This window comes from Heterocephalus glaber, unplaced genomic scaffold, assembly GCF_053883595.1.
Source record: "Heterocephalus glaber isolate CG9 unplaced genomic scaffold, H.glaber_assembly_v1.0 deba00001002, whole genome shotgun sequence".
NCBI lineage: Eukaryota > Metazoa > Chordata > Mammalia > Rodentia > Bathyergidae > Heterocephalus > Heterocephalus glaber.
This window is the reverse complement of record NW_028258178.1, coordinates 811,555-834,088: the sequence shown is the minus strand read 5'-3', so window position 1 is coordinate 834,088 and position 22,534 is coordinate 811,555. Positions and strand designations below refer to the sequence as shown.

At 52.5% G+C, this 22,534-nt stretch overlaps 2 protein-coding genes across 3 annotated transcripts; both read right to left on the bottom strand.

The window, feature by feature from the left end:
- Positions 1–6,042: 6,042 nt before the first annotated feature.
- On the bottom strand, positions 6,043–9,475 carry Sertad1 (SERTA domain containing 1). Its single transcript, XM_004874203.3, has 2 exons — positions 9,316–9,475; positions 6,043–7,117 (listed from the first exon to the last, which is right to left on the bottom strand). Exon 2 carries the CDS (start codon positions 7,112–7,114, stop codon positions 6,392–6,394), a length of 723 nt encoding a protein of 240 aa, XP_004874260.1. The 5' UTR covers positions 7,115–7,117; positions 9,316–9,475; the 3' UTR covers positions 6,043–6,391.
- Positions 9,476–17,305: 7,830 nt separating this feature from the next.
- On the bottom strand, positions 17,306–21,377 carry Sertad3 (SERTA domain containing 3). Of its 2 annotated transcripts, none has more exons than XM_013069044.3 (2): positions 21,191–21,377; positions 17,306–18,538 (listed from the first exon to the last, which is right to left on the bottom strand). In XM_013069044.3, the coding sequence occupies exon 2, from the start codon at positions 18,530–18,532 to the stop codon at positions 17,930–17,932; it is 603 nt and encodes a 200-aa protein (XP_012924498.1). In that variant the 5' UTR covers positions 18,533–18,538; positions 21,191–21,377; the 3' UTR covers positions 17,306–17,929. The 2 variants fall into 2 exon arrangements, with proteins under 2 accessions (XP_012924498.1, XP_004874261.1); XM_004874204.4 differs by lacking the exon at positions 21,191–21,377 and adding an exon at positions 20,918–21,049.
- Positions 21,378–22,534: the final 1,157 nt, after the last annotated feature.

The window sequence follows — 22,534 nt, the reverse complement described above, 5'->3', positions numbered from 1 at the left end:
TGAGGCAGGATTGCCTCAAGTTTGAGACCAGCCTGGGCTACATAGTGAGTTCAAGGCCATCCTGGGCTACATAGCGAGACATTGTCTCAAAAAAAAAAGCTGAAAACAACACTGGCACATACTTCTATTCTGTATTGTTGTTGCTCACACAAATCATTAGAGGTCTGGCCAGTCTTCTCTTCAGGCTCTTGAACCCTTTTTAGTAAGATTTGGCATAATGGGGACTTGCATCTCTGTTTAGTGAAGTCACTGCTTGAGGGACACCTGCCATGTGCTGAAAGCCATACTGAGGACGAAGACCTCTTCTCTGCATCGAGGGGGGCTGATGCGGTCCAGTCTGCAGCCATGCAATCAGGAGGTTGTGCAGCTGGGCCCTGATGCTGGTTCTGATGGACCCCAAAGACCCTGCCACACTCCTCTGACCCTCCATTTCAGACAGCAAACTCAGAGAGGGTGAGTGGTTCACCGGAAGTCATACAGCAGGTTAATGGCAGCAGCTCAGATTTAAACCCAGGTCTGCCCAACTCCCAAACCAAGGACACCAGGCCTCTCTCTGATTCACAGGTCCGGGGCTCAACCCCAAGCCTGCCCCGACTCACCAGACCCCGAGGGGTGGCACAGGAAGCACAGATACACCCACATGTCCCTTGCACCCACCGGCTGCTTCCTTGGATGCCCGAGGCTCTCTGAGCCGGGACCAAGGCTGAGGCTGGGTGAGGCCCAGGGGGATCACCCCCGAAGTGCGTGTCAGCAGCTTCTGCCCCATTGTCCCTCCAGGCACCCACACCAGGCCTGTGGTGGGCACCCAGCCCCTCAAACAGGCCAGCCTGCCCCTCAGTGGGCCTGTGCCCATCCTGCACTGGGGGGCTGGGGCCTATTCTACAGGGCTCAGGGTCCAGGAGCAGGATGGTAGCAGCCCAACATGCTGGGTGCCTCCCCCTTCCTCTCTGAAATGCCCCCTGCCCACTCCCAGCCACCGGGGAAGGCAGGAATGTGCTGAGCTCGGGAAATGCCTCTCAGGGCTGGCAGCCACCAAGGGTGGGGTGTGGCCAGAGCCCAGCGGCACCCTCCACCTGAGAGGGCTGGGAGGGACGGTGGTTGGGCAGGAGATGGGCCTGAGACCCTCACCTCATAGAGGCTCTCTCCTTCATGGATCCTCTCAAACATGTTCCTTTACTCATTCACCAAACATTCACAATCCGATGCTGGGCCTCTGTTGGGCACTGGGGACATCAACAGCCCTCCATCCACCCAGTGGGCACCCAGGAAGGGTTCTGAGGGAGCTGACATCAGAAGTCAGACTGGAAGGCTGAGGAGAAGGGAGCTGGGGAAAAGGGGAGGGGAGGTGACCCAGAAGGGACAAAGCCAGGCAGTGAGGTTGTGATGAGGAACCCCAGGCAGAGAGGCCACCTTTTCCAGGGTGGCGCTTGAGCTGAGTGGGAAGGACCTATAGGAGGTGACACAGAGGCTCGGGCGGTACCTGATGAGAATGTTTCAAGCGGAGGGCAGGGAAAAAAGTGGTTAACTGAGAAAGTGGTTAACTGAGACATGTGGGGGAGCCAAGAAGAGGCCCAGGGTCAGCAGAACAGTGATGAGGGACGGAGGCTTTGTTCTGAGGGCCCTGGGCAGCTATGGGAGGGTCAATGCAGAGCACCATGCACCAGGCTAGAGGGGAAGAAAACCTGCTCTCTCTGCTCAAGGCCAAACAGAAAAGGGAGGGTGGGACTCACTGTCCTTCTCACGTCACAGGCAGCGAGGTCCTTGCTGGTTCCATCTGTAACAAGGCATTTAGTGGTATAGGGTTTTTTTGTTTTAGGGGTTTTGGCCATAATATGAGACTAGCCAGGCATGGTGCCACATGCCTGTAATCCCAACACTGGGGCAGCTGAGGCAGGAGGATCACCTGGGCTGTATACTGAGACCCTGTCACAAAAAAATAAAAACAAAAATGATGCTGAAGGGGGCCAGGGATTTAGCTCAGTGGTTCTGCTGCCTGCCTCACAAGTGCAAGGACCTGAGTTCAATTCCCAGTACTAAGCAAAAAAAATAAATAAAAATGATGCTAAAGGGCCGGGATGTAGCTCAGGGGCACCAAGCCTACCTGGCAAGCACAAGGTCCTGAGTTCAATTCCTGGTACCAAAAAAAAAAAAAGAAAGAAAAAAAAAATGATGTAAAAGTCCAGCATGGTGGTGCTTGTCTGTAATTCCAGATACTCAGGAAGGTAAGACAGGACTATTGCTTGAGCCCAGGAGTTCCATGCCAGCCTGGATGACATAAAGAGACTGTGTCTCCAAAAAAAAAATGCTAGGGCTGGGGATTTAGCTCAGTGGTTCCGCTGCCTGCCATGCAAGCGCAAGGACCCGAGTTCGATCCCTGGTACCAAAAAAAAAAAAAAAAAAAATGCTAGCTGTAGCTGTGTTTTCTTGTGGATGCCCTTAATCAGTTGAAGAAAGCTCTCTTTCCTGGTTTGCTCTCTGACTCGGGTTTTTTGGCTTGTTTGTTTATCAAGATTGAAATGTCTCAGTTTCTCTCTGTCCTCATCTCTGTCCCATCCTGTTCCTCTCTCTGCCTTGTTTTCTCTCACCCGAGGGGGTGTGGCCACAGGAAGCTGAGTTTAGAAGGTGGCACAGTGTCCTGGTTCCGGACAAGGCCACCTCAGTAAACACAGGACATCCTGCGGGGCTGGGGAAGGAGGCGGAAGCATCCCCCATTGCCTGCCCTCTCCAGACCCGGCCTGAGCCAACAGCAGCTTCTCCGGCTCTGCCCACTACTGGGCCCCAGGCAGTGCAGTCCAGGGAAACTGAGGTCTCCCTGGCCTGCAGCCTTGTGCTCATTCCTGTGACCTGACCCCAGGGCTGGCCATACTGTCCTCTGTCCCCTGCTTCGAGCCCAGCCTCCCCTTCCACCTTGGCTCATGGGGCTCTGTGGTTGGTGCCACCCTTGCTCCCCTGGTGTCTGTCCAGTGCAGGGTCCTCCAGGAGTCCTGTGGGGGAAGGAGGGGTCCCCCTGACAGCTGGCGCAGGTGGCAACCTACTGTCCCCTCCCTCCTTTCCTCACTTGCCCCTGTCCAGGGGCCTCCACAGTGTCCCTTCCCTACTCTTCCCTTCCCAGCTCCCCACCCCTGGGCTTCTGTACTTACTCTCCCCCATGCCCACCTGGCAGCAGAAGGGGTCCCTTTACCTTGAAGCTCTCTAGCATCTTGGCTCCAAAGACCCCATTCAGGGTCTTGTGTGCCCTGGCCCCCAGTGACTCCTCCAATCCCATTACCTTACAGCTTTTCTCTTCATTCCAGCCAAACTCAATAGTTTAAAGACTCCCAAAAACACTGTAGGGCCCTTGCACATGCTGTCCCCTCCCCCTACAAGAGCCCTGCAAATTGAACACTGCTACTGTTCCAGTTTACAGATTAGGACTCCAAAGCCCAGAGAAGTTAAGGACCTTGTCTGAAGGCACACAGCCCTAGAGTGGTAAAGCTAGGGTATAAACCTAGGCAGTCTGGCTTTCAAGCACAACCTCTTCTTGTTTAAGCATAACAGCTCACTGCTTCAACAGCATCTCAGAGGATTTTTCTTTCTCTCTCTGCTTGCTTGTTTCCTTTCTTTCTTCCTTTCTTTCTTTCTTTCTTTCTTTCTTTCTCAGAGGATTTTTCCTTTCTTTCTTTCTTTCCTTTCTTTCCTTCCTTCCCTCCTTCCTTCCTTCCTTCTTTCTTTCATACTGTTGATCAAACTCAGGATCTTGCACTTGCCAGGCAGGTGCAGTGTCATTGAGCCACATCCCCAACTGAATCACTATGTTTCTCCAACATATTTTTCCTTAGGCCTGCTTGTCCCCAGTTAGGTCCCGTTATAGAGGTTGTGCACTTCACACCGTCTCCATAGTTAAGAGGTATGTCCCAGGTGCCATCCATTTAGATGACACTTTCCCATTAGCTGGAGGTCAAGCACCTTGCGGAAAGGGCGTGTCTTTCGCACCAAAGTACCACATGGGCTACATAGGCCCTGGCTTACATCAGCTTGTGCCAGAGGACCTACTGGTCTCCCCAAGTCCAACCCCCATGGTTGTGCAGACTCTGGTGTGGGCTCCACCCCAGGAGACCATGCCTCCTCAGCCAGCAGATTCCAGGGCCCACACCATTCCAAGCTGAACTGCCAGCCTGGCTCAGCTGCTCCCTAAGTCCACAAAGCCTTTATGTCTTCCAGCTGTGACACCCCTGGCCCAGCTCCCCTCCCCCAGCATTCACGGGAACCCCACCACCAACACGCTTTTCCCTGACTGCTGGGAGAGCTGTGACCTGTTGCCCTTGGCGGGCTTTACCTCCCCGCCTATTTACTTATTTCTTTATGTGGTCCCGGTGGAGTGAAAGCAGGGGTTTTGTACTGCGCTACCTCCCCAGACCTTTTGGTTTTTTATTTTCAGATAGTTGCTTTCTAAATCACTATATTGTCCAGCCTGTGCTCAAACTTGCAATCCGCCTGCCTCAGCCTCCCAGAGTACTGGGATTACAGGCATGTGCCAGCCTCAAAGCCGGACTCCCTCTCTCCTTTTCTTCCTTTCCTCATTCAGCAAAAACTTGAGTACCTTTTTGAGCCTGGGCCTAGGTGAAAGGTTAAATCTGACCATGTCTCACTCATAGTAGATATCTGCATCTGCAGGTTCCACGTTGGCTCCTGGAGACATCAGAATCGTCCCCAAGCACTGGGTAACATGACCGCTGACCCTGGCCCACAGGACAGATGCCAGGCGGGGGCACCAGAGCCCTAGACCGGGCACCAGGGGGCGCTGCTGAGCTCCGCCCAGGCTCCGGAGGTCTCTGTCTCGGGCTCAGGCGCCCCGGTCCCTCAGTCTACGGATGGGACTAGTCGCCAGGGGTTGGCATCTGGCGCCTGGAAGGCTCTCAGCCTGGGCACCAGCTCCCCGCAGCCTTTTCCACCCGCCGTCCCGGCGCCCTCAGCACTTCCAGAAATGGGCACCACTTCCTCCGCGGCTCCAGGAAGCTCGCTCTGCCCACCCCTTCCCGGCCCCGGGCGCCGCGCCGGGCTCCCCGCCCCCCAACCCCAGCCGGCCACTGCTCCCGGGCTTCCTGCCCCGGGGAGGCTGCTCTGCCTCGGCCCGTCCGGCCCTCCGCCCCTCCCTTCCCCCACCGGCCACCTCCGCTGAGACACCCCCCCCCCACGCCGGGCACCCCGGGCTCTGCCCTGCCCCCACGGCCGCCAGGAAGGACGCAGCCGGGTCCCGTGCCAGGCCTGTGAGTGTCGCGCCCCGCCCAGCAGGCCAGGAATGCGGCTGGACGGCGGGGGCGGACGCAGACTCCGGCTCCGGCCAGGCCTATGCACAGGGCCCCAGGCAGGTGGCCCCGGCTTGCCTGGGCCTGGGTTTCTTCTAGAAGGAAACCCAGCTGCCTGCCCCTGACGGCCCTCTTAGCTCCAGCTACCAAACCAGGTGGCTTTATTTTGGAGATGGTCTCTAAGCTGCCTTATTCTTTGCTCCAGGACGCGTGTGAAGCCGAGAGTGGATTTTATTTTTAAAAACTGGCGGGTGTCTCCCTCTCTTTGATCATTGACCATCTTTCCAGAGTGCTTACTCTATGCTCCCTGGAGAAATTCTGTCCATCTCTGTTTTCATTTCTGGGCCATTCTGGAAGCTCCTTCTCCCTCTCCACAGGACACCCAGGCAAGGACTGGATTCATTTTTAAAAAGAGACCTGGGGAGTCGAGTCACATGCACACAGGCACTGTAAGGAAACCTGGCCGTGTGCTCTGGGGAGTGTAGGGCTAGTTGCCAGATGAACTATCTGCTTCTCAGGCCAATGAGGCAGTACATGGTCCATGATCTGAAACCCTCTCCTCCTGTAAGTCTGTTTTCTCACCTGTAAAGTGAGGATCTTCATCATCATCCCCATCTTTGTGGGGCTGTTACAGGATTAACTGGTTAAAACACAGCAAGCACTTAGAAGAGTGCCTGCTACACAGTCCAGGCTAAGTATTGGATGTTATATTTCACCCTGGCATTGGCCAAAGACAAACAAGCACACAGACCTGAAATTTTTCCAGAGTTGGTTTTAATTTCAAAAAACAGGTTGAGGTCTCTTCCCAAATCAGGAAAGGAATAGCCCCCACTGTGATGCCAGAGGATTCAGTCCAGCATGGGGCCTGGCCCAATCACATCCTAGCCATCAGGCCCTGTCATTCCATCACTAGGGGCCAATCCCAGATTCCTCCATGGCCCCTTCACAAGAGGATGGATGTGAAGTTGCCCAGAACTGGATTCTGTCTTTCCAAAGTGGCCAAGCCCCTGTCTCTGTGCTGGGGCAGCCGGCTGTCCTTTCCAAGGAGGGCTGGTCCAAACACCAGGCTCAGTTCAGATGCCAGACAACCATCCCAACCCTTGGGGTCAGCGCCCTTGCTCTGGAGGCCGCTCTAGCGCCTGTGTGCCCACCAGCACGTCCATGAGGTAGTCCAGCTCAGCCTCATCCAGCTCAGGAGCTCCCTCTTTGCCTGGCCCATCCTCAGGGCCAGGCTTGAGGCCCTCAGAGGCTGGCACCCAAAGTTCACTGTCATACATGGAGGTGTCAATGTCCTCAAACAGGCCCTCCAGCCCATCGTCCAGCAGACAGCCAGTGGCTGGGCCCAGCAGGTCCAAGGCACCCAGACTGGGTGGGGCTCCCCCAATTGGGCGGCCTGGTGGGCTCTCATCCGCCAGGGGTTGGGGGGCCTGGCTCAGACCCTCAATCTGGCTGAGGTCCTCGAGGAGACTGGCCATGGAGGCTGAGAGGATGGTGTCGGAGCTGGCCAACAGGTTATCAGCCACACTGGGGACTAAGGGTGGGCTGGGCACAGGTGGCAGGGTCACCGTGGGTGCCATGGACGCCTGGATGCGCCGAAGTGTGTTCACCACCAGCACCAGATGCCGCAGGTCTGGCTCACTCTGCCTCAGGCTGTGGTGGAGCTTGAGCACAGAGAGGTCAAAGAGGGAGCTGGAGGCCACATTTGGGGGTGCCTGTGTCACTGCTGGGTGGCCAGGATCCAGCCACCAGGCATCCACTTCTAGGGCTTCCTTCTCCTCCTCCTCCTCTTCCTCCTCCTCCCGCTTGCGCTTGAGACCCTTGCTTAGCATTGTCTGCAGAAAGGGAGAAGCCATACATTTATGGAAAGAAAATATTAAATTCCCACCCAGGCCTTGACAACTGCTGTCAGTATGATTTGGGGCAAGTCATTTAACCTCTCAGAGCCTAAATTTTCTAAGATAGGAAGGACGACATCTTCTTTATAAGTTGTTTTAAGTATTAAATGAAATAAAAAAGCACTTACAACAGTGCCTGGTACATGGCAATTACTCTTATTAATAAGAGTACTTTTTTTTTTTAGCTTTTTGAAACAGGGTCTCACTATGTAGTTCAAGGTGGCCTCAAACCCACGAAGATCTTTCTGCCTCAGCCCCCCAAATGCTGGGATTACAGATATGTACTACCACACTAGGCTATAAGTACTCTTAATAATATTATTGCTTGATGTGGTGATGCATGCCTGTAAAACCAGCAGTTGGGAGGCTGAGGCAGGAGGATTGTTCAAGGCCAGCCCGGGCTATATAGTGAGATCCCGTCTCAAAAAACTAAAAAATATTATTTCTTCAGTGAACCATCCAAAATGGCCAGTATTCAACCTTTTTCCTTTTAATTTACAAAAGCAGCTGTTCCATACAGATGTTTATTGAGGGTCCACTATACAGCAACAATGAACACAGGAAATGTGTCCAGGGATGGAAAGATACCAAAAGGTCCTGGAGATGGAGAGGGAAGGCTCCTCTAAGGAGGTGACACTGGATCTGTGAAACCTGGTGTGTGAGGTGTCAGCCATGAAGAACCAGGGGAAAAGCACTCCAGGAAGATGGAACAAAAACAATGACAAAGAAAGACCTAGAGCTGGCATGGTGACGCACACACTTGGGAGGCTGAGACAGGAGGATCATCTCAAGTTTGAGGCCAGCCTGAACTACAAAGTGAGACCTTGCTTCAAAAAAAAAAAAAAACATATAAGAGGGCCAGGGATTTAGCTCAGTGGTTCCTGCGCCTGCCCCGCAAGCACAAGGACTGGAGTTCGATCCCCAGTACCTAAAAAATAAAAATTAAAAAATAAATAAAACATATAAGAAAAGAAAAGAAAAAGAAAGACCTAGAAGGCTGGGGATTTAGCTCAATGGTTCTGCCACCTGCCTCGCAAGCCAAGGGCCCGAGTTCGATCCCCGGTACAAAAAAAAAAAAAAGACCTAGGGAGTGGAGAAGCCTGAACTGAAAAGGCCCAGTGTGGCTTGCGCAGAGTGTCACGCTAGGAGTCCCAGTGGGGGTGGGGCGCGGGCAGAAGGCTGCAGAGGCAGGGAGGTTGGGTTTTCAAGCGGCAGGGACAAACTGAGGGGTTTGAACAGAGAGGGGAGTGGTGATGTGAGCTTCTTAGGTTTGTAGTGGATTCCCCTCGGCTGCTTAGAGGATGGCTGGTGGCAGGGCTGGGGGCCACAGTGGAGCGGGAGTGCAGGCTGAGACCCAGTGGGAGGCTGCTGTCCTGCGACGCGCGACACTGATGGCCAGAGCAGAAGCTGGCAGTGGAAATGGAAGGAAGTTGATTCAGAACTTAGGCGGGAGACGGAGTGGTCAAGGTTTGCGGGGAAATCCTGATGGGCACTGGGGCCAGTCCCTGAGAGAAGTTTGAGGATCTACACTCTTCCCGCGGAGGAGAGGACCTAGAGCTTTGGAGCCCTGGTTCAATCTACTTTGGGGGGCCGGGAAGACCGCAGGGCCAGTTCCCGGGACGTTGCCTAGCAAGTCAGACCGTAAAAGCGATCCACTGCCCGCATCCAGAAGACCCGGGATCCGGAACCGCAGGAATTCAGCCCCCCGCCCCGGTCCTGGCGCCCCCTAGCGGCACCCCAGCCGGCTTTCCCCCGAGGATCACAGTCCCTCTGACCCCGGGATCCTTTACATAGCCCCACGTCCGGCCTAGGTTTCCTGCCTCCCGCCCGGAGCGGCTCAAGCCTAGACCCCATCAGGCCGCTCTGCTCTCCAGCCTCCTCTCGCTTCCGGAAGGCAGCGGCGGTGGCGGGGGCGGGTGAGTCACGCAGTCGGAGCCAAGGAGCAGGGGCCTCCGCCCCCTTCTCGGGCTGCAGCGTGATTCACCCGGCCCGGCCCGGGCGAGCGGCACGCAAAGGCCTGGAGCGTCTCGATACCGGGCAGCCCAGGCGATCCTCCAGCCTGACCCGAGGATCGAACACGGCAAGAACCCGACTGCCGGTACCCCTTTTCCCCCAAGGCCCCTTCATTTACATACCCAGCTCACTCGCTGCCAATCAGAACAAAGAAGTAGCCACCCACAGCCAATCAGGAAGCGGCAGGGGCAGCATCGCTCTGTAGCTCTCCCTCAACAACCGGCGCTTGGGTCGGGAAACGCAGCTCTGACTCCGGCGCACGACTCCAGACTGCTGACTACCCTTAGCCACGCCCACTCGCGTGGCTGCCCCGCCCTCCACTCTAGGGATTGGCCTTGGGCGGGGATGGGCGGAGCCTGGACGGGCTGATTTAAAGGGAGGGGAGGATGGCTTCCGGGCGCATGTCCTGGCAACTGCAGTAGTGAAGTGGGGAAGACTAGTGGCTGTTTGCCGTGTGGGACGGTGGTGGGTACGAGCTTTTTGGGTTTTCAAAGTACAGTCCCTGGATACCTGCCAAACACAGCAGTGGAGCTTCTTACATACTTAGCCTCAGCAGAGATTTACGCTCTAGGCCAGATAAACGTGGATTCAGATCCTCTCTTACCACTCACTCGATGTGACCTTGGAAAAACTCTGGAGCTAAACAGTGCTTGGGGCGCACGCCTGTAATGCCAGCATTTGAGAGGCAGAGGCAGGAGGATTGCCCCGAGTTTGAAGCCAGCCCAGGCTACTAGTGAGCTCAAGGTTAGCCTGAACTACAGAGCAAGACATTGTCTCAAAAACAAACAAACAACGCCGGAGCTTTCTCAGCCACACAAATTCTGTCCAGAGGGACTCTTCTCGCCTGCCACTGGAGGGTTAGGAAATTTAAGAGTAAGAGTGCATGCGTATACCAGGCAGCAAATGCTGGACAGTTGGACTCAGTTGTGGTTAAAGATGGGGGGTGAGGTGCGGGTGGGAAGTCACCGGGTCACATCTTGGGCTCCATTCCCTAAACAGCTGTGTGACCTTGGGGAAGTATTTTAATCCTTTAAAAGGAGGTGTGGCGGCACAAGCCTATAAGCCGGGCTACTCTCAAGGGTGGGGCAGGAGAATCGAAAGTTCAAAGCTAGCCTGGGCAAATTAGTGAGACTTGTCTCAAAATTTAACAAGGGTTCCAGGCCTGATGGTGCAGGCCTGTAATTCCAGCACTTGGGAGGCTGAGGGAAGAGGATTGCTGTGGGTTCAAGGCCAGCCTAGGCTACATACTGTGTTCAAGGCCAGCCTGAACTACATAGCAAGACCTTGTCTCAAAAAAAAAAAAAGAAAGAAAAGAAAAAGAAAGCAAGAAACAGAAAAGAAAAAAGATTAAATGAAACAATTTGTGCAAAATATTCAGGGTATGCCATGCGTGGTGGCGCATGTCTGTAATCCCAGCACTCCACAGGCTGAGGCAGGAGGATTGCTGAGAGTTTGAGGCCAGCCTGGGCTACATAGTGAGTTCAGGGACAGCCTGAACTACTAATTGAGACCAGTGTCTCAAACAAACAAACAAACAAACAAAAATTCAGGGTAATGTGCAATATATGCCTTTGTAACACCAGTCATGAGTGCTTAATTCAAAATGGGAAGATACCCTGGATGGTGCTAGAGGTAGATAAAACAGGAGTTTAATATGTTCTGATAAACTAGCAATGGAATTTACCTTCTTCAAGTAGATTTCTAACCCCAGAGCTATGGAAAGAACTGTTAGTTGCAAGTGAAGTTTCCGGCCAGAGCTCTCAAAAGTGCTCACTGTTGTGGTTGATTCAAGTAGAGACTATCAATGGATGCTCCAACCTTTGGGTGAGAAGTTAGTGGGGAGTGGGTCTTGACAGGCTCTAAGCATCACTGCAAAGGTTACTTGCTAACTGCAAAGCAGAAAATAAATATCTTTTTATGATGTGACATCACCAATGGTGGGACATCCTGCTATAATCTATTAGGGCATACACAACTTTCCCTGTAGTCTCCCTGTTCAGTTGCATAAACTGAATCTCATCAGGCTTCTAGAATCTAGACTCATCTGCCATCTTACAGAAAATAGGAACAATTTTTGTTTGTTTCTTTGGTTTTTTTGGTACCGGGGATCAAACTCAGGACCTTACACTCTAAATCCCCACCCTGTCTGTTGGGAGTTTTTTTGGGTTTTTGGTTTTTTTTTGGTACGAGGGATCGAACTCGGGACCCTGCACTTGCTCGGCAGGCGCTGGAACCACTGAGTTAAATCCCTGGCCCTTGTTTGTTTTTTTGAGACAGGGTTTCATTATTGCAGTTCAGGCTGGTCTTGAGCTCACTATATAGTCCACCCTGACCTGGAACAGGCAATGATCCTCCTGCCTCAGCCTCCTGAGTGCTGGGACTACAGGCATGCACCACCATCGAAGAGAAGAACAAATTAACACAGACAAACCCAAAATGTGGGACATCCTATAACACAACAGCACTATTCTGCCAGAAATTTGATGACAAGACAACACAAAAAGAGATGGGGAGGGGTTGATGTTTTTCTAGAATAAAAATTACTATATAATTTCTTCATTGCAACCAAGTTATCATGTGAACCTTCATGGGATCCTGATTTTTGAGGAAAGGAAAGCAACTATAAAAGATATATATATATATATATATTGGTACCAGGGATCCAACTCAGGTCCTTGTGCTTGCAAGGTAGGTGACAGAACCACTGAGCTAAATCCCCGGCCCTATAAAAGATATTTTTGCTGAGTGCAGTGGCACACACCTGTAGTTCTAGCTACTCAAGAGGCCAAAGTGGGAAGATCGAATGAGGTCAGGACTTTGAAGCCAGCAAAAGATACTCTTGTGTCAATTGATATTCTAGGAGAAATTTGAATATGCACTGGACTCAGATGGTGTGGAATTCTTTTTTTTTTGTTACTGGGGATTGAACTCGGGACCTCTCCCTTTCGAGGCAGGTGGCGGAATCACTGAGCTAAGTATCACTGAGCTAAATCCCCAGCCCATGGTATGGAATTCTTAATTCTGTGATATGTGAAATAGTGTTGTGGGGGTTTTTTGTTTGTTTGTTTGTTTGTTTTTTGGTACTGGGGATTGAACTTGGGTCCTTGTGCTTTTGAGGCAATCGGGAGAACCACTGAGCTAAATCCCCAGCCTCTTGTTTGTTTTTAGACAGGGTCTCATAATGTAGTCCAGACTGTCCTTGAATTCAATATGTAGCCCAAGCTGGCCTCAAACTCATGTCACTCCTCCTGCCTCAGCCTCCCAAGTGCTGGAATTACAGGTGTGTGACACCACACCTGGCTTAGTGTTGTGGTTGATACTTATTTATTTATTGTGCTGGGGATCCAACCCAAGACCTTCATACTGACCTACATCCTAGTTCTTAAATTTTTTGAGACAGGGTCTCACTAAGTCATTAAATTGCCCAGGCTGGGATTGACTTGTGATCCTCCTGTCTCAGCCTCCCAGAGTGTGGGGATTGCAAGTGTGTGCTACCACACTGAGGTTTTTCTTATGAGATGTCTTGATTAAGGTTGTAGCTCTAGTGGTGGAGCACTTGCCTAGCATGGATAGGATCCTGGGTTCAGTCTCCAGCAGGACTGGAAAGAAGGGCGGGGGTAGAGAGAGAAGGAGAGAGAAAATGAATATGAATTTCAAAGCTGAAGCAGGAGGATTGAAAGTTCGAGCCCAGTTGCTCAGCTTTAAAAATTAATAATGGGGGCTGGGGATTTAGCTCAGTGGTTCCGCCACCTGTCTCGAAAGCGCAAGGACCCGAGTTTGATCCCCGGTACCAAAGAAAAGTTAAACAGAAAAAATTAATAATGGGCCGAATATGTAGGTCAAGGAGAAGGCCCTGGACTCAGTCCTCAGAATGGAAGGGAGTGCTAATTTGAACCAGTCTCACTAGGCAAATGCACATAATCTCAGCTTCTCCAAGTGACTCCTACAAGTCACTTGATTAACATGCACTCACTGAACATTCATTATGGTTGGGTGCTGTGTAGACAACAGGGGTGCCGCACTGGATAGACCTCACATGGTCTCTCCTCTCATGTACATGGGGAAGGTGTGGAGAGAAAAGAAATTTGAGAGCTAATGTATCCATTGATCTGCAGACATTCACACAGAGCCCCTTCTGTGTCCCAGATATTCTTTTGGGGAACTTGTTCAGAGGTTCTAGCAGGGGAGTGCAGCTATTCCTATACCCTGGACCGAGGAAAGGGTCCTTCTCTATCCAGGGTGGTTGTTCTCTTCCACAGAGGGAGCTCAGGAGGGACAAACACCGAGGGATGAGGGAGGAAGGGGATACCTGCCTAGCCAGCCAGATCAGCCAAATCAACTGTGACGATCAATGGGGTGATAGATGTCGCAGTTAGATCACCCTCACATTCCAGATACTATTTTGGGGCACTGAAGATATATGGTAGTGAGATTATAGATCAAAATCCTTTGCTAGGTGTAGTAATGTAGGCCTGCAATCCTAGCACTAGGGAGGCTGAGGCAGGAGGATCACCAAGAGTTCAAGGCCAGCATGAGCTACACAACAAGACCCTGTCTTAAAAAAAAACAAACCTCTCCTGGTAGAAAATTGACAATAAAATTAAGAAAATTACAAAGTATTTTAGGAGCTCAGCAAAGAAAAAGAATAAAGGAAAGTGGGAGGGGACTAATAAAAAGATGTGCAACTGTGGGGAGGGAAGGGATTCTCTGAAGAGGTGACGTCTGAGCAGAGGCCTGATGAATGGAGTGAGGTAGCAAAAGGAGCAAGAATGTGAAAAGAGGCAGTCCAAGGGCCCTGAGGTGCCGTTGTCTTTGTCAAGGCCAGGTAGACTGAACTGGGAGCTGCTGGAGAGGAGACCAGAGAAGTATGCAGGCCTTCTAGATCATTCTGTGGACTTTCTCCCTCCAAAGTGAGAGGAGAAGCTCCTGGAAGATGAATAAATAAGAATGTCAATTTCTGCTTGTGTTCAGTGACTTGAAGAAAACAAAGATGGGATGATAGGCCTGGAGAGAGTACTTGTAGACAGGGTGGTCTCAGGGAGTCTCTGTGAGGCGGTGACACTGGAGCTGGGGGACCAGAAAGCGGAGAAGGAAAAAAACGGGGGGGAGAAGGAGCCAGGAATTCAAAGGCTGGGGGGAGGGCGAAAGAGAGAGGCTGAGCCTTGGGAAATGAAACCAGAAGCGAAGTCACCAGGCCGGGCCAGAGCGGGAGCCTCCGCCAGCCGGGGAGGGAGGGAGGAAGGGCGGCCAGGGGAGCGTTCCCTCGTCCCGCCCCGCCCCGCCCCGCCCCGCCCGGCCCCTGGGGAGGGAGGAGGCGCCAGGCCGGCTCCAGGCGGCCGCCGCCGCTGTCTCCCGCCGAGTGTGGCCGGCGGCCCAGGGTGGCGGGCGGCCGCCGGGGCGGGCAGGTGGGCAGGTGGGCGGGGCCAGCCTCGCGCCTCGCCCAGACAGCGGCCCATCCCCCACGGGCGGCGCGGGAGGGCGGGCTGGGGACTGGGGACCGTGGACTCTGCCCCGAGGGCCTCGGTTCCCTCTGCGGGACCGGGCTTTCCACTTCTTTAACAGGTGCGACGTTAGGGAAGGAGCTGGAAAGTGGGGGTGCCCTTCTAGGAGCTGGCTTCACGGGGGTACTAACCAGCTCCCCATTCCCCTTCTCTTGGCTATTTTAGGGAAGTCAGAGAGTTCTAAGAAAACGGTGAGTCAGGTCACATCCCTCCTCTGCAGAACACCCTCCCTCCCCCAGTGTGGCTTCCGGCTCACTGAGGGCAAAGCTAAAGTTGTCCGGAGGGACCCCCTCTAGACCCTGCAGGATGTGCCCCTCGCCTCTCCAGGCCTCATCTCCTGGTATCCTCCCCCAAACTTGCTATCTCTGCTCCAGCCAACCTGGGCTCCTCAGGGCCTTTGCACTGGCCGTTTGCGCTACCTGGGCTATTCCCAAGAGATCCACAGGGCTTGGCCCTTATGTCCTCCACGTCTTTCCCTAATGTCACCTCTGTGAAGCCTTCTCTAGCCGTCTCTTCTAAATAGCAAAACTCACTCCCATCACTTCCCAGCTTTGTCTCCAATCAATCATTTATCACCACCTGACTGTACATTTCAACTTCTTTTTTGTGGTAATTTTATTTTATTTATTTATTTTATTTATTGGTACGGGGATCGAACTCGGGTCCTTGTGCTTGTGCAGCAGGTGGCGAAACCACTGAGCTAAATCCCTGGCCCTTTTTGTGGTAATTTTAGTTTTGCCCCATGATCATACTTCATGAGAACGAGGTTTGTTTTTTGGAGACAGGGTCTCACTATGTAGTTCAAGCTGGCCTTGAACTCACCATGTAGCCCAGACCAGCTTTGAACTCATGGCGATCCTCCTGCCTCAGCCTCCTGAGTGCTGGGGTGACAGGTGTGCACCATCACGCCTGGTTTAAGAACAAGGCTTATTTGCTCACCTACTAGCACAGTGCTAGACCCACAGTGGGCACAAAGTTGTGTGAACCCTGTAGACACCCTTGGTATGCTCCATGGCCCCTCTTAGGCACCATGCACACCTAGCTCCCTGAGGCAGGTACAACTCCATCTAGGTCCCAGAGGCTGAGAGATGATGGCACTTGAGAAACAAACGGCAGGGAATGGAGCAGCAGGGCACAGCAGCGAGGGTGTGCATTGAAGGTGAGTTCAGAGATGGGGGACAGGGGTGGCCATTGTAAGGTCTGGAGTACATTTTTTCTAGCAAATAATTTTTGAGCACCTGCCTGTGCCCAGCATCACCCTAGGCACTGGGGGGTGGGGACAGCGGGGCAAAGCACACCACCCCTCTGCTCCATAAACGGGTAATAAGTAACCTGGGATTGAATGGGTGCTGCTAAGAAAATCAAACAGGATGTAATGGAGTTGTGGAGCCTCTGGGCACCATGAGCTAGGAAGGGAGGGACATGGATGGGGATTGAAGCTATGAGGGAAGCAGCCTCTGGGCAGACTTCACAGCAAATGCAAAGGCCCCAGAGAGGAAAGGACTTGAGTCCTAGGAGACCAGCAGGACTACAGTTGCATGGAGCAGAGTGGGAGCCAGAGCTGGGGAAGTTGTCAGGACCAAGGGTAAGTCAGGCCTTGGTGCAGTTTGAGTTTGGTTTTTTTCTGGTACTGGGGATTGAACTCTGGTCTTTGGGCTTGGGAGGCAGGTGGTGGAATCACTGAGCTAAATCCCCGGCCTGGAGTTTGTTTTTTGAGGCAGGGTGTCGCTATGCAGTTCAGGCTGGCCTTGAATTCACTATGGGGCCCAGGCTGGCCTCAAACTCATGGCAACCCTCCTGCCTCACGCTTCCCAAGTGCTGAGGTTACAGGTGTGTGGCACCACACCTGGTTTTGCAGTTGGAATTTTGAGTGGGATAAGAAATTGCTGGAGGGGCCAGTGTATGTTCTTACATGTGGCCTGCCCTCGCCCCATTGGATATACTTTCCTTTGCCCAAACTGCCTCTGTAGAGCCTGTTTCTTTTCCTACCGCTAATAAAACTTTGCCACCCTTAAAAAAAAAAAGAGGAAGATGTGATCCAACTGACATCCATCTTGGAATGCAAGTCTCTTTGTGCTTTTTCCCCAGGGCCTTTGTACAGAGCTACATCTCCATCCCCAGCCCTTTTTTGAGACAGTATCTCACTGGGCTTCAGACTCCCAGAGTGCTGGGATCACAGGCCTGCCCCACCATACTGGGGTTGAGAAAGGACTCTTCTTTTTCTGGCGTTTCTGAAACTTTTCTTGCTATGTGGTTCAGGCTGGCCTTAAACTCACTGTGTAGGTCCAGGGATGTAGCTCAGAGGTGCAGCGCCAGCCTGGAAAATGTGAGGCCCTGAGTTTGATTCTCGGTACCAAATAAAAAACAAAAACAAAAAAGGACTCACTGTAGTTGAGGCTGGAGGCAATCCTCCTGGCTCAGCCATCCAAGTGCTGGGATTACAGGTGTGTGCCACCACATCCGGCAGATAGGACTCCTCAATAACTGTCATGTACAGTGTTTAGTGTTTATATCTACCCCACCTTCAGCAGGGAAAGGGTACAGATGTCTAGGAAACTTACCAGGTCCCTCTCATTGCCCCAGTGAACATCAGCCACTTAGTGCAACAACACTCCTTCCAAAATACTTTTATTTAAAAAAAATTTACAAACAAAAGCCACCAAAAACCCTGCCTTTCTTTTAAATAATGCGGCATGGAGCAGTTTGGTTTCCACCCTATTGCACATGGTCCGGCCTGGTTATGAATCAGGAGGCTGCTGGGACTGAGGTCCTGCTGAGGAAGTGGGGTTCACCCTGTGGGGAGGAGACCAGCCCCTATCATTCCCTCAAGAGACAGGAGCCTGGGTTTCCAGAGCAACCTGGAAGCACACCCCTGTCAACCTCTGACAGGCCCAGCTTCAATCTTCCCTGAGGCCTCAGTGGTCACAAGGGGAGTGGGAACTGGAAGGAAAAGGCAGAAGAAACATGTGAGAACTCAGACTCCCAGAAAAGGAGCCCCTTTAAGGCATTTGGAACAGATAAATTATATCAGGAAGATCCACCTTCACAGAAGGCTGGGGTAACCAGACACACACATGCAAGACAGTTTGTGGAACCCTGAAATGGGAGGAAAGGAGGCCAGTCACTAGAGGCCCCACCAACACACACACACTCTCTCTCTCACACACACTCTTGAAAGCTTCATCTAGGATCTAGCCCATCACGGCTGATGTGAGGAAGGGCCCCTCCATCAGTTTCAGGACCCCAGAATGATTTCCATGATGTGATCGAGTTCATTCCACTCCCAGGACCCTGGGGCACAGAAAAGGCTATGTGGAGGCTCTGGGGGGCCCAGTGCAGGTTCCTTTTCCACAGCAGAAGTGTCAATGTCCAGAAAGAAGTCATCCAGGCTGGAGTCCCCCAGGTACCGGGAACTCAGAGCTTCTAAGAAGACTGGATCAGGCTGGGGCAGCACTTCATTCTGGAGACCTGGGGGAGCCACTGGATTCTGAGGTGGCTCTGTCTCATCCATGGAGGTCTCCAGCTCCCTGAGGATGGAGCCAATGGTGGCAGAAAGGGAGAAATCCTCCTCGCCCAAGAAGAGGGGTTCAGGAGGCAGGACAGGTGCTGGAGCCAGGTGTATGGAGGCCTGGAGTTGCTGCAGGGTGTTGTGGATAAGGACGTGTCGGCGGAGGCTAGGTGCTCGGGGACCCAGGCTGCGCTGCTGGACTTTGTCTAGGGAGATTCGGAGCAGGGCTTGCTGGCAGTTCCGAAGGCCTGCTGGACTCCAGTCCCACTTCCCATCTTCCTCCTCCTCCTCTTCCAAATCAGAGTGTTTCCTCTTCAACCCTCCCACCATGATGCCCTAGGAAGACAAGGGGGAAAGAAAGTGGGACATAGGGTCATTCACATCCCATTTTCTTTTTTTTGGTACCAGGGATCGAACTCGGGTCCTTGCACTAGCGAAGCAGGCGCTGGAACCACTGAGCTAAATCCCCAGCCCCACATCCCATTTTCCTAGACAAGGTTGTATAGCTGTGGGTGATCTTTAACTACAAGAACCTCTGTATATTCATCTATATAAAATGCAGATAGTCTGAATCCTACAGGCTGAGGAGGTGAGTAAATGTGTAATTAAGAAAACAAGATGCAGGGCTGGAGACTTAGTTCAATGATTCCCACACCTGCCTTGAAATCTTGAAAATCTCAAGATCTGAGTTCAATCCCCGGTACCCAAAAAAAAAAAAAAAAGGGAAAACAAGAGGCAGCCAGGTGTGGTGGTGCACACCTGTAGTCTCAGCACTCTGGGAGGCTGAGGTAGGAGGATCACAAGTTCAAACCCAGCCTGGGCAACTCAGTAACTTAGCAAGAGCCTGTCTCTAAATAAAAATAAAAAGAGGGCTGAGGATGTAGGTCAATGCCAAGGCCTTGGATTCAATCCTTAGTACCACAAAAAATAGAAGAAAAAAAAAAGATGTAAAATGTGAAGTTCTACGTTTGATCTTCAGCACTGAAAAAACAACAAAAGCAAGATGTGGAGTACATAGCTCGGCTTTTAAAGCCCTCTTTTTTGCCTTTTGTGGGCTCAAATAGTGAATTTACATCCATGAGACTCCACTTCATTTGCAAAGTAAAGATCTTAAGTCCCTCCTAGTCTTAAAACTGCTCTTCCATAAAACTCATTTCTTCAACCACATCACCCAAGAGACAGATCTGGAGTATAGAGACCTGGGCCAGAAGCAGGGATCCTGGGTTTGAATTCAGCTTTGGGCACTGCTCAGCTGTGTGGTCTTGACCAGTGACATGACATCACCTATCTGGGCCTGTTTCCTCATCTGTAAAATGGGGACTGTAAAAATACTTCGCACAGCATCGCCAAGGAGATGCCGCGTTTAACATCCACAGGGCACAGCACACAGCAAGTGCTTAATGAACAAGTTAATTGCCTTTTATTCATTCATTCAGTAGTTTTATTTATTGAGTGCCTAACATATTGGTGCCACTGGCGCCCTGTTAAGAGCGTTGAGTCGCTTCTTTACGAGGACCTTCTTTTCTTTCTTTTACAGAAAGGGTATTTCTGTCCATGCTCTCTTCTTTAACTGGGATAGCTCCCAAAAGCATGAAAGGGGCCTTCCTCATTCCTTCCATCCAAGCCTTCAGCTTCCCTCAAAGGGTGCCCCACAGGAAAACTTGCTAGAACTCAACTAACGCCAAGCCCCGCCTGACCCAACCATTTGTCAGAGTCTCACAGGCCCCGCCCTTCTCTGGGCCTCTGCATTTAGCACCCGGGAACGCCCTAATTTGGCCCTGGGGCTTCTGGGAAATGTGGACCTACAGCCGCAAACTACATGCACCTGCTTCGTGCAAGCACTACAATTCCCAGAGGGGCCCGCTCTCTAAACGCACAGAACTCCCCCGCCCTCTCTTAGAGCATGCGCACAGGGGGCCTAGATGGTGGGGGCAGGGAACACGGACGTTCAGCAGCCGGGCCCCTGCCGAGCCCCGCCCTCTGTTGCCTCCCGGGCCGCGGGTCTGAGCTCCACACCCGGAACACCCCTCCCCCACCTTACTCCAGCCCTAAATCTGCTTTCTCCCGGTTCCGTAAGAGCCCTGAAAATCTGAGATTCTTCCCCAAGTTGCCCTCGGGTCCACAGACCTAAGACCTAACATATCACTCAAGCCCGAACAACGTTCTCTCATCTTTCCCCGATGGGGAGACAAGGTATCTTTAATTAGGACCCTCCAAACTATTTTTCTTACTTTTAAATGCCATGGACTTCACTTCCAAACTCCCTGTCTGCCTCCAAGACCCGAACACTGAACTCTCCCCGCAGCCCCTCTCTACCGCGGCGTCTTGGAGTCAAAGATTCCTCGACTCTGCTTCTCTTGGTGTCTCCAAATGTACGGAATCCGCAACACTATGGAGCCCCGAATTCAGGCCGTCGGGAAGACTCAAATTGTTTTAATCTTCAGATTCCCTGCCCCAAAAGTTCCTTCGCGGGTTTCTCTCGCTTCTCCAAACGCCCCATTCTCAGCTTCAAGTTCCCTCCACTGGACTATCCCGCCTCTTCTAGCGTCCAAACCTCAGAATCTGCCTCCGGTCCTCAGAGTCCAAACCATCTACCGTCACCCTTAATCTGCGCCTCCACTCCCTCCCAGACCCTGCCTCCGCCAATCTCGGGGCACGCCTCCACCTCTCCCCTACCCAAGGTAAATCCCAAGACAGGTAGGTGGCCACTCCTACCTCAGCGGCCAGGTTGCAGCGACCACCTCCGGGAACGCCTGCAGAGTCGCGACCCACCGGGGCTGGGAAGGAACCTAACTCACCTCCCCAGGGCCTCTCGGTCTGGCCTCCAGCCACCCAGCTCCGCCCCGGAGCCGAGCTGCGGGCCGCGATTGGCTGGAGTCCTGGCCACTGCGGGGCGCCTATTGGCTGGGTGGAGCCATGGCCGGACGCCGGGCGCCTCGCGACCCGCCCTCTCCGCCCAACGCCCGGGACCATTTAAAGGATTCGGACCTGTTGGGGGCCGGGTTACGTCTGCAGGGTGGAGAGTGACGGCCGGTCTGTACCTCTTCCTTCGACTCAGTTACAATCCTCGTTCAGATTTCTTCAGGACTGCTTACTCCGTCCTCTTTATACCAGGCTTGGACCTCGCCGCGAAGCAAGACCCTCAGGCTTGCCCCTTTTCCCCCAACCACTCGGGGGTGAGCGGCTCTGAGGGTGACGCAGCTATAAAGGCTAGCCAATTGTTTGGCGCGGCCTGTGTTGCCTGGGCGACCGCAGCCCCGCCCCGCCCCCTTAAGGCTGGTCCCCTTGTTAATACTGAGGGTTAGTCAAGAGTTTGAAGTGACCCTTTTTGGGTCCCCCGACACCCCATTCTCCCACTCTTAGGGGGGATGGCCTTTGTCCAGACTCCTTACTTTTGCCCCAAAACCTTTAAAGATCTGGCCCGTCGTGCTCTCCTTGCTGTCTAATGGGTATTCACTTTTTCTAATTTTTTTTTTTTTGAGACAGAGTCAAGTTCAGGCTGGCCTTTAACTCGCTATTGAGCCTAGGCTGATCTCAAACTCTCGGTGATGCCCCTGCCTCAGCCTCCCCAGCGCTGGGATTACAGCCGTGCAGCACCATGCCCGGCTGTTTTTATTTTTTCTAAAATGACTCCACGTAGCCGGGTGTGGTGGTGCATATCTGTAATCCCATCACTCAGGAGGCTGGAGTACAAAGTGGATTTAAAGCTGGCTTGAACTATAAAGTGAGCCTGTCTCAGACAAAAACAAACACTCCAAAGCCCTACCCCCTCCCAAGGAACACCAAGATACTGTTTTCTTCAGTGTCTTATCCTCCGTGTCTAAAACATGGCCAGGTCCACAGCAAGTACTCAGAATTGAGAATGAACTGCCTCTGGGTCTTAAACTTATTTCCTCATCCTGAAAATGTTCCCTTAATTCCTAGGCTGCTCTACACAGGACTCTGTCTCCAAGGCCTTCCTTTTTCCGGAAACCCTTCCTGGGTTAGGATGCATTCTGGCCTCCTGTGGCTCTGGTGCCTCTCTTATACCCTCCAGGAGCAGTCACTTCTGGATTGTGGCCCCCTGAGGACAGGTTGTCTTACTCCACTATTGCTTGTTCTCAGAACACCTAGCACAGGGCTGGATGCTGAGCATATACTCAATGAAAGTTGGTGAAATGCTCAATGTGGCAGAGAAATAAAGAAGGCAGAGATAAAACACTGCTGGTGTTATGAAAGGCCACACCAGCAATGCCCAGCCTCAGCCCCATAAAATGTTCCCTAAGGGGAGGGGTGATGGCTTCTCCATCTACTGCTAGAAAGAGGAAGTTCCTGTTTTTGTTTTTTGTGTGT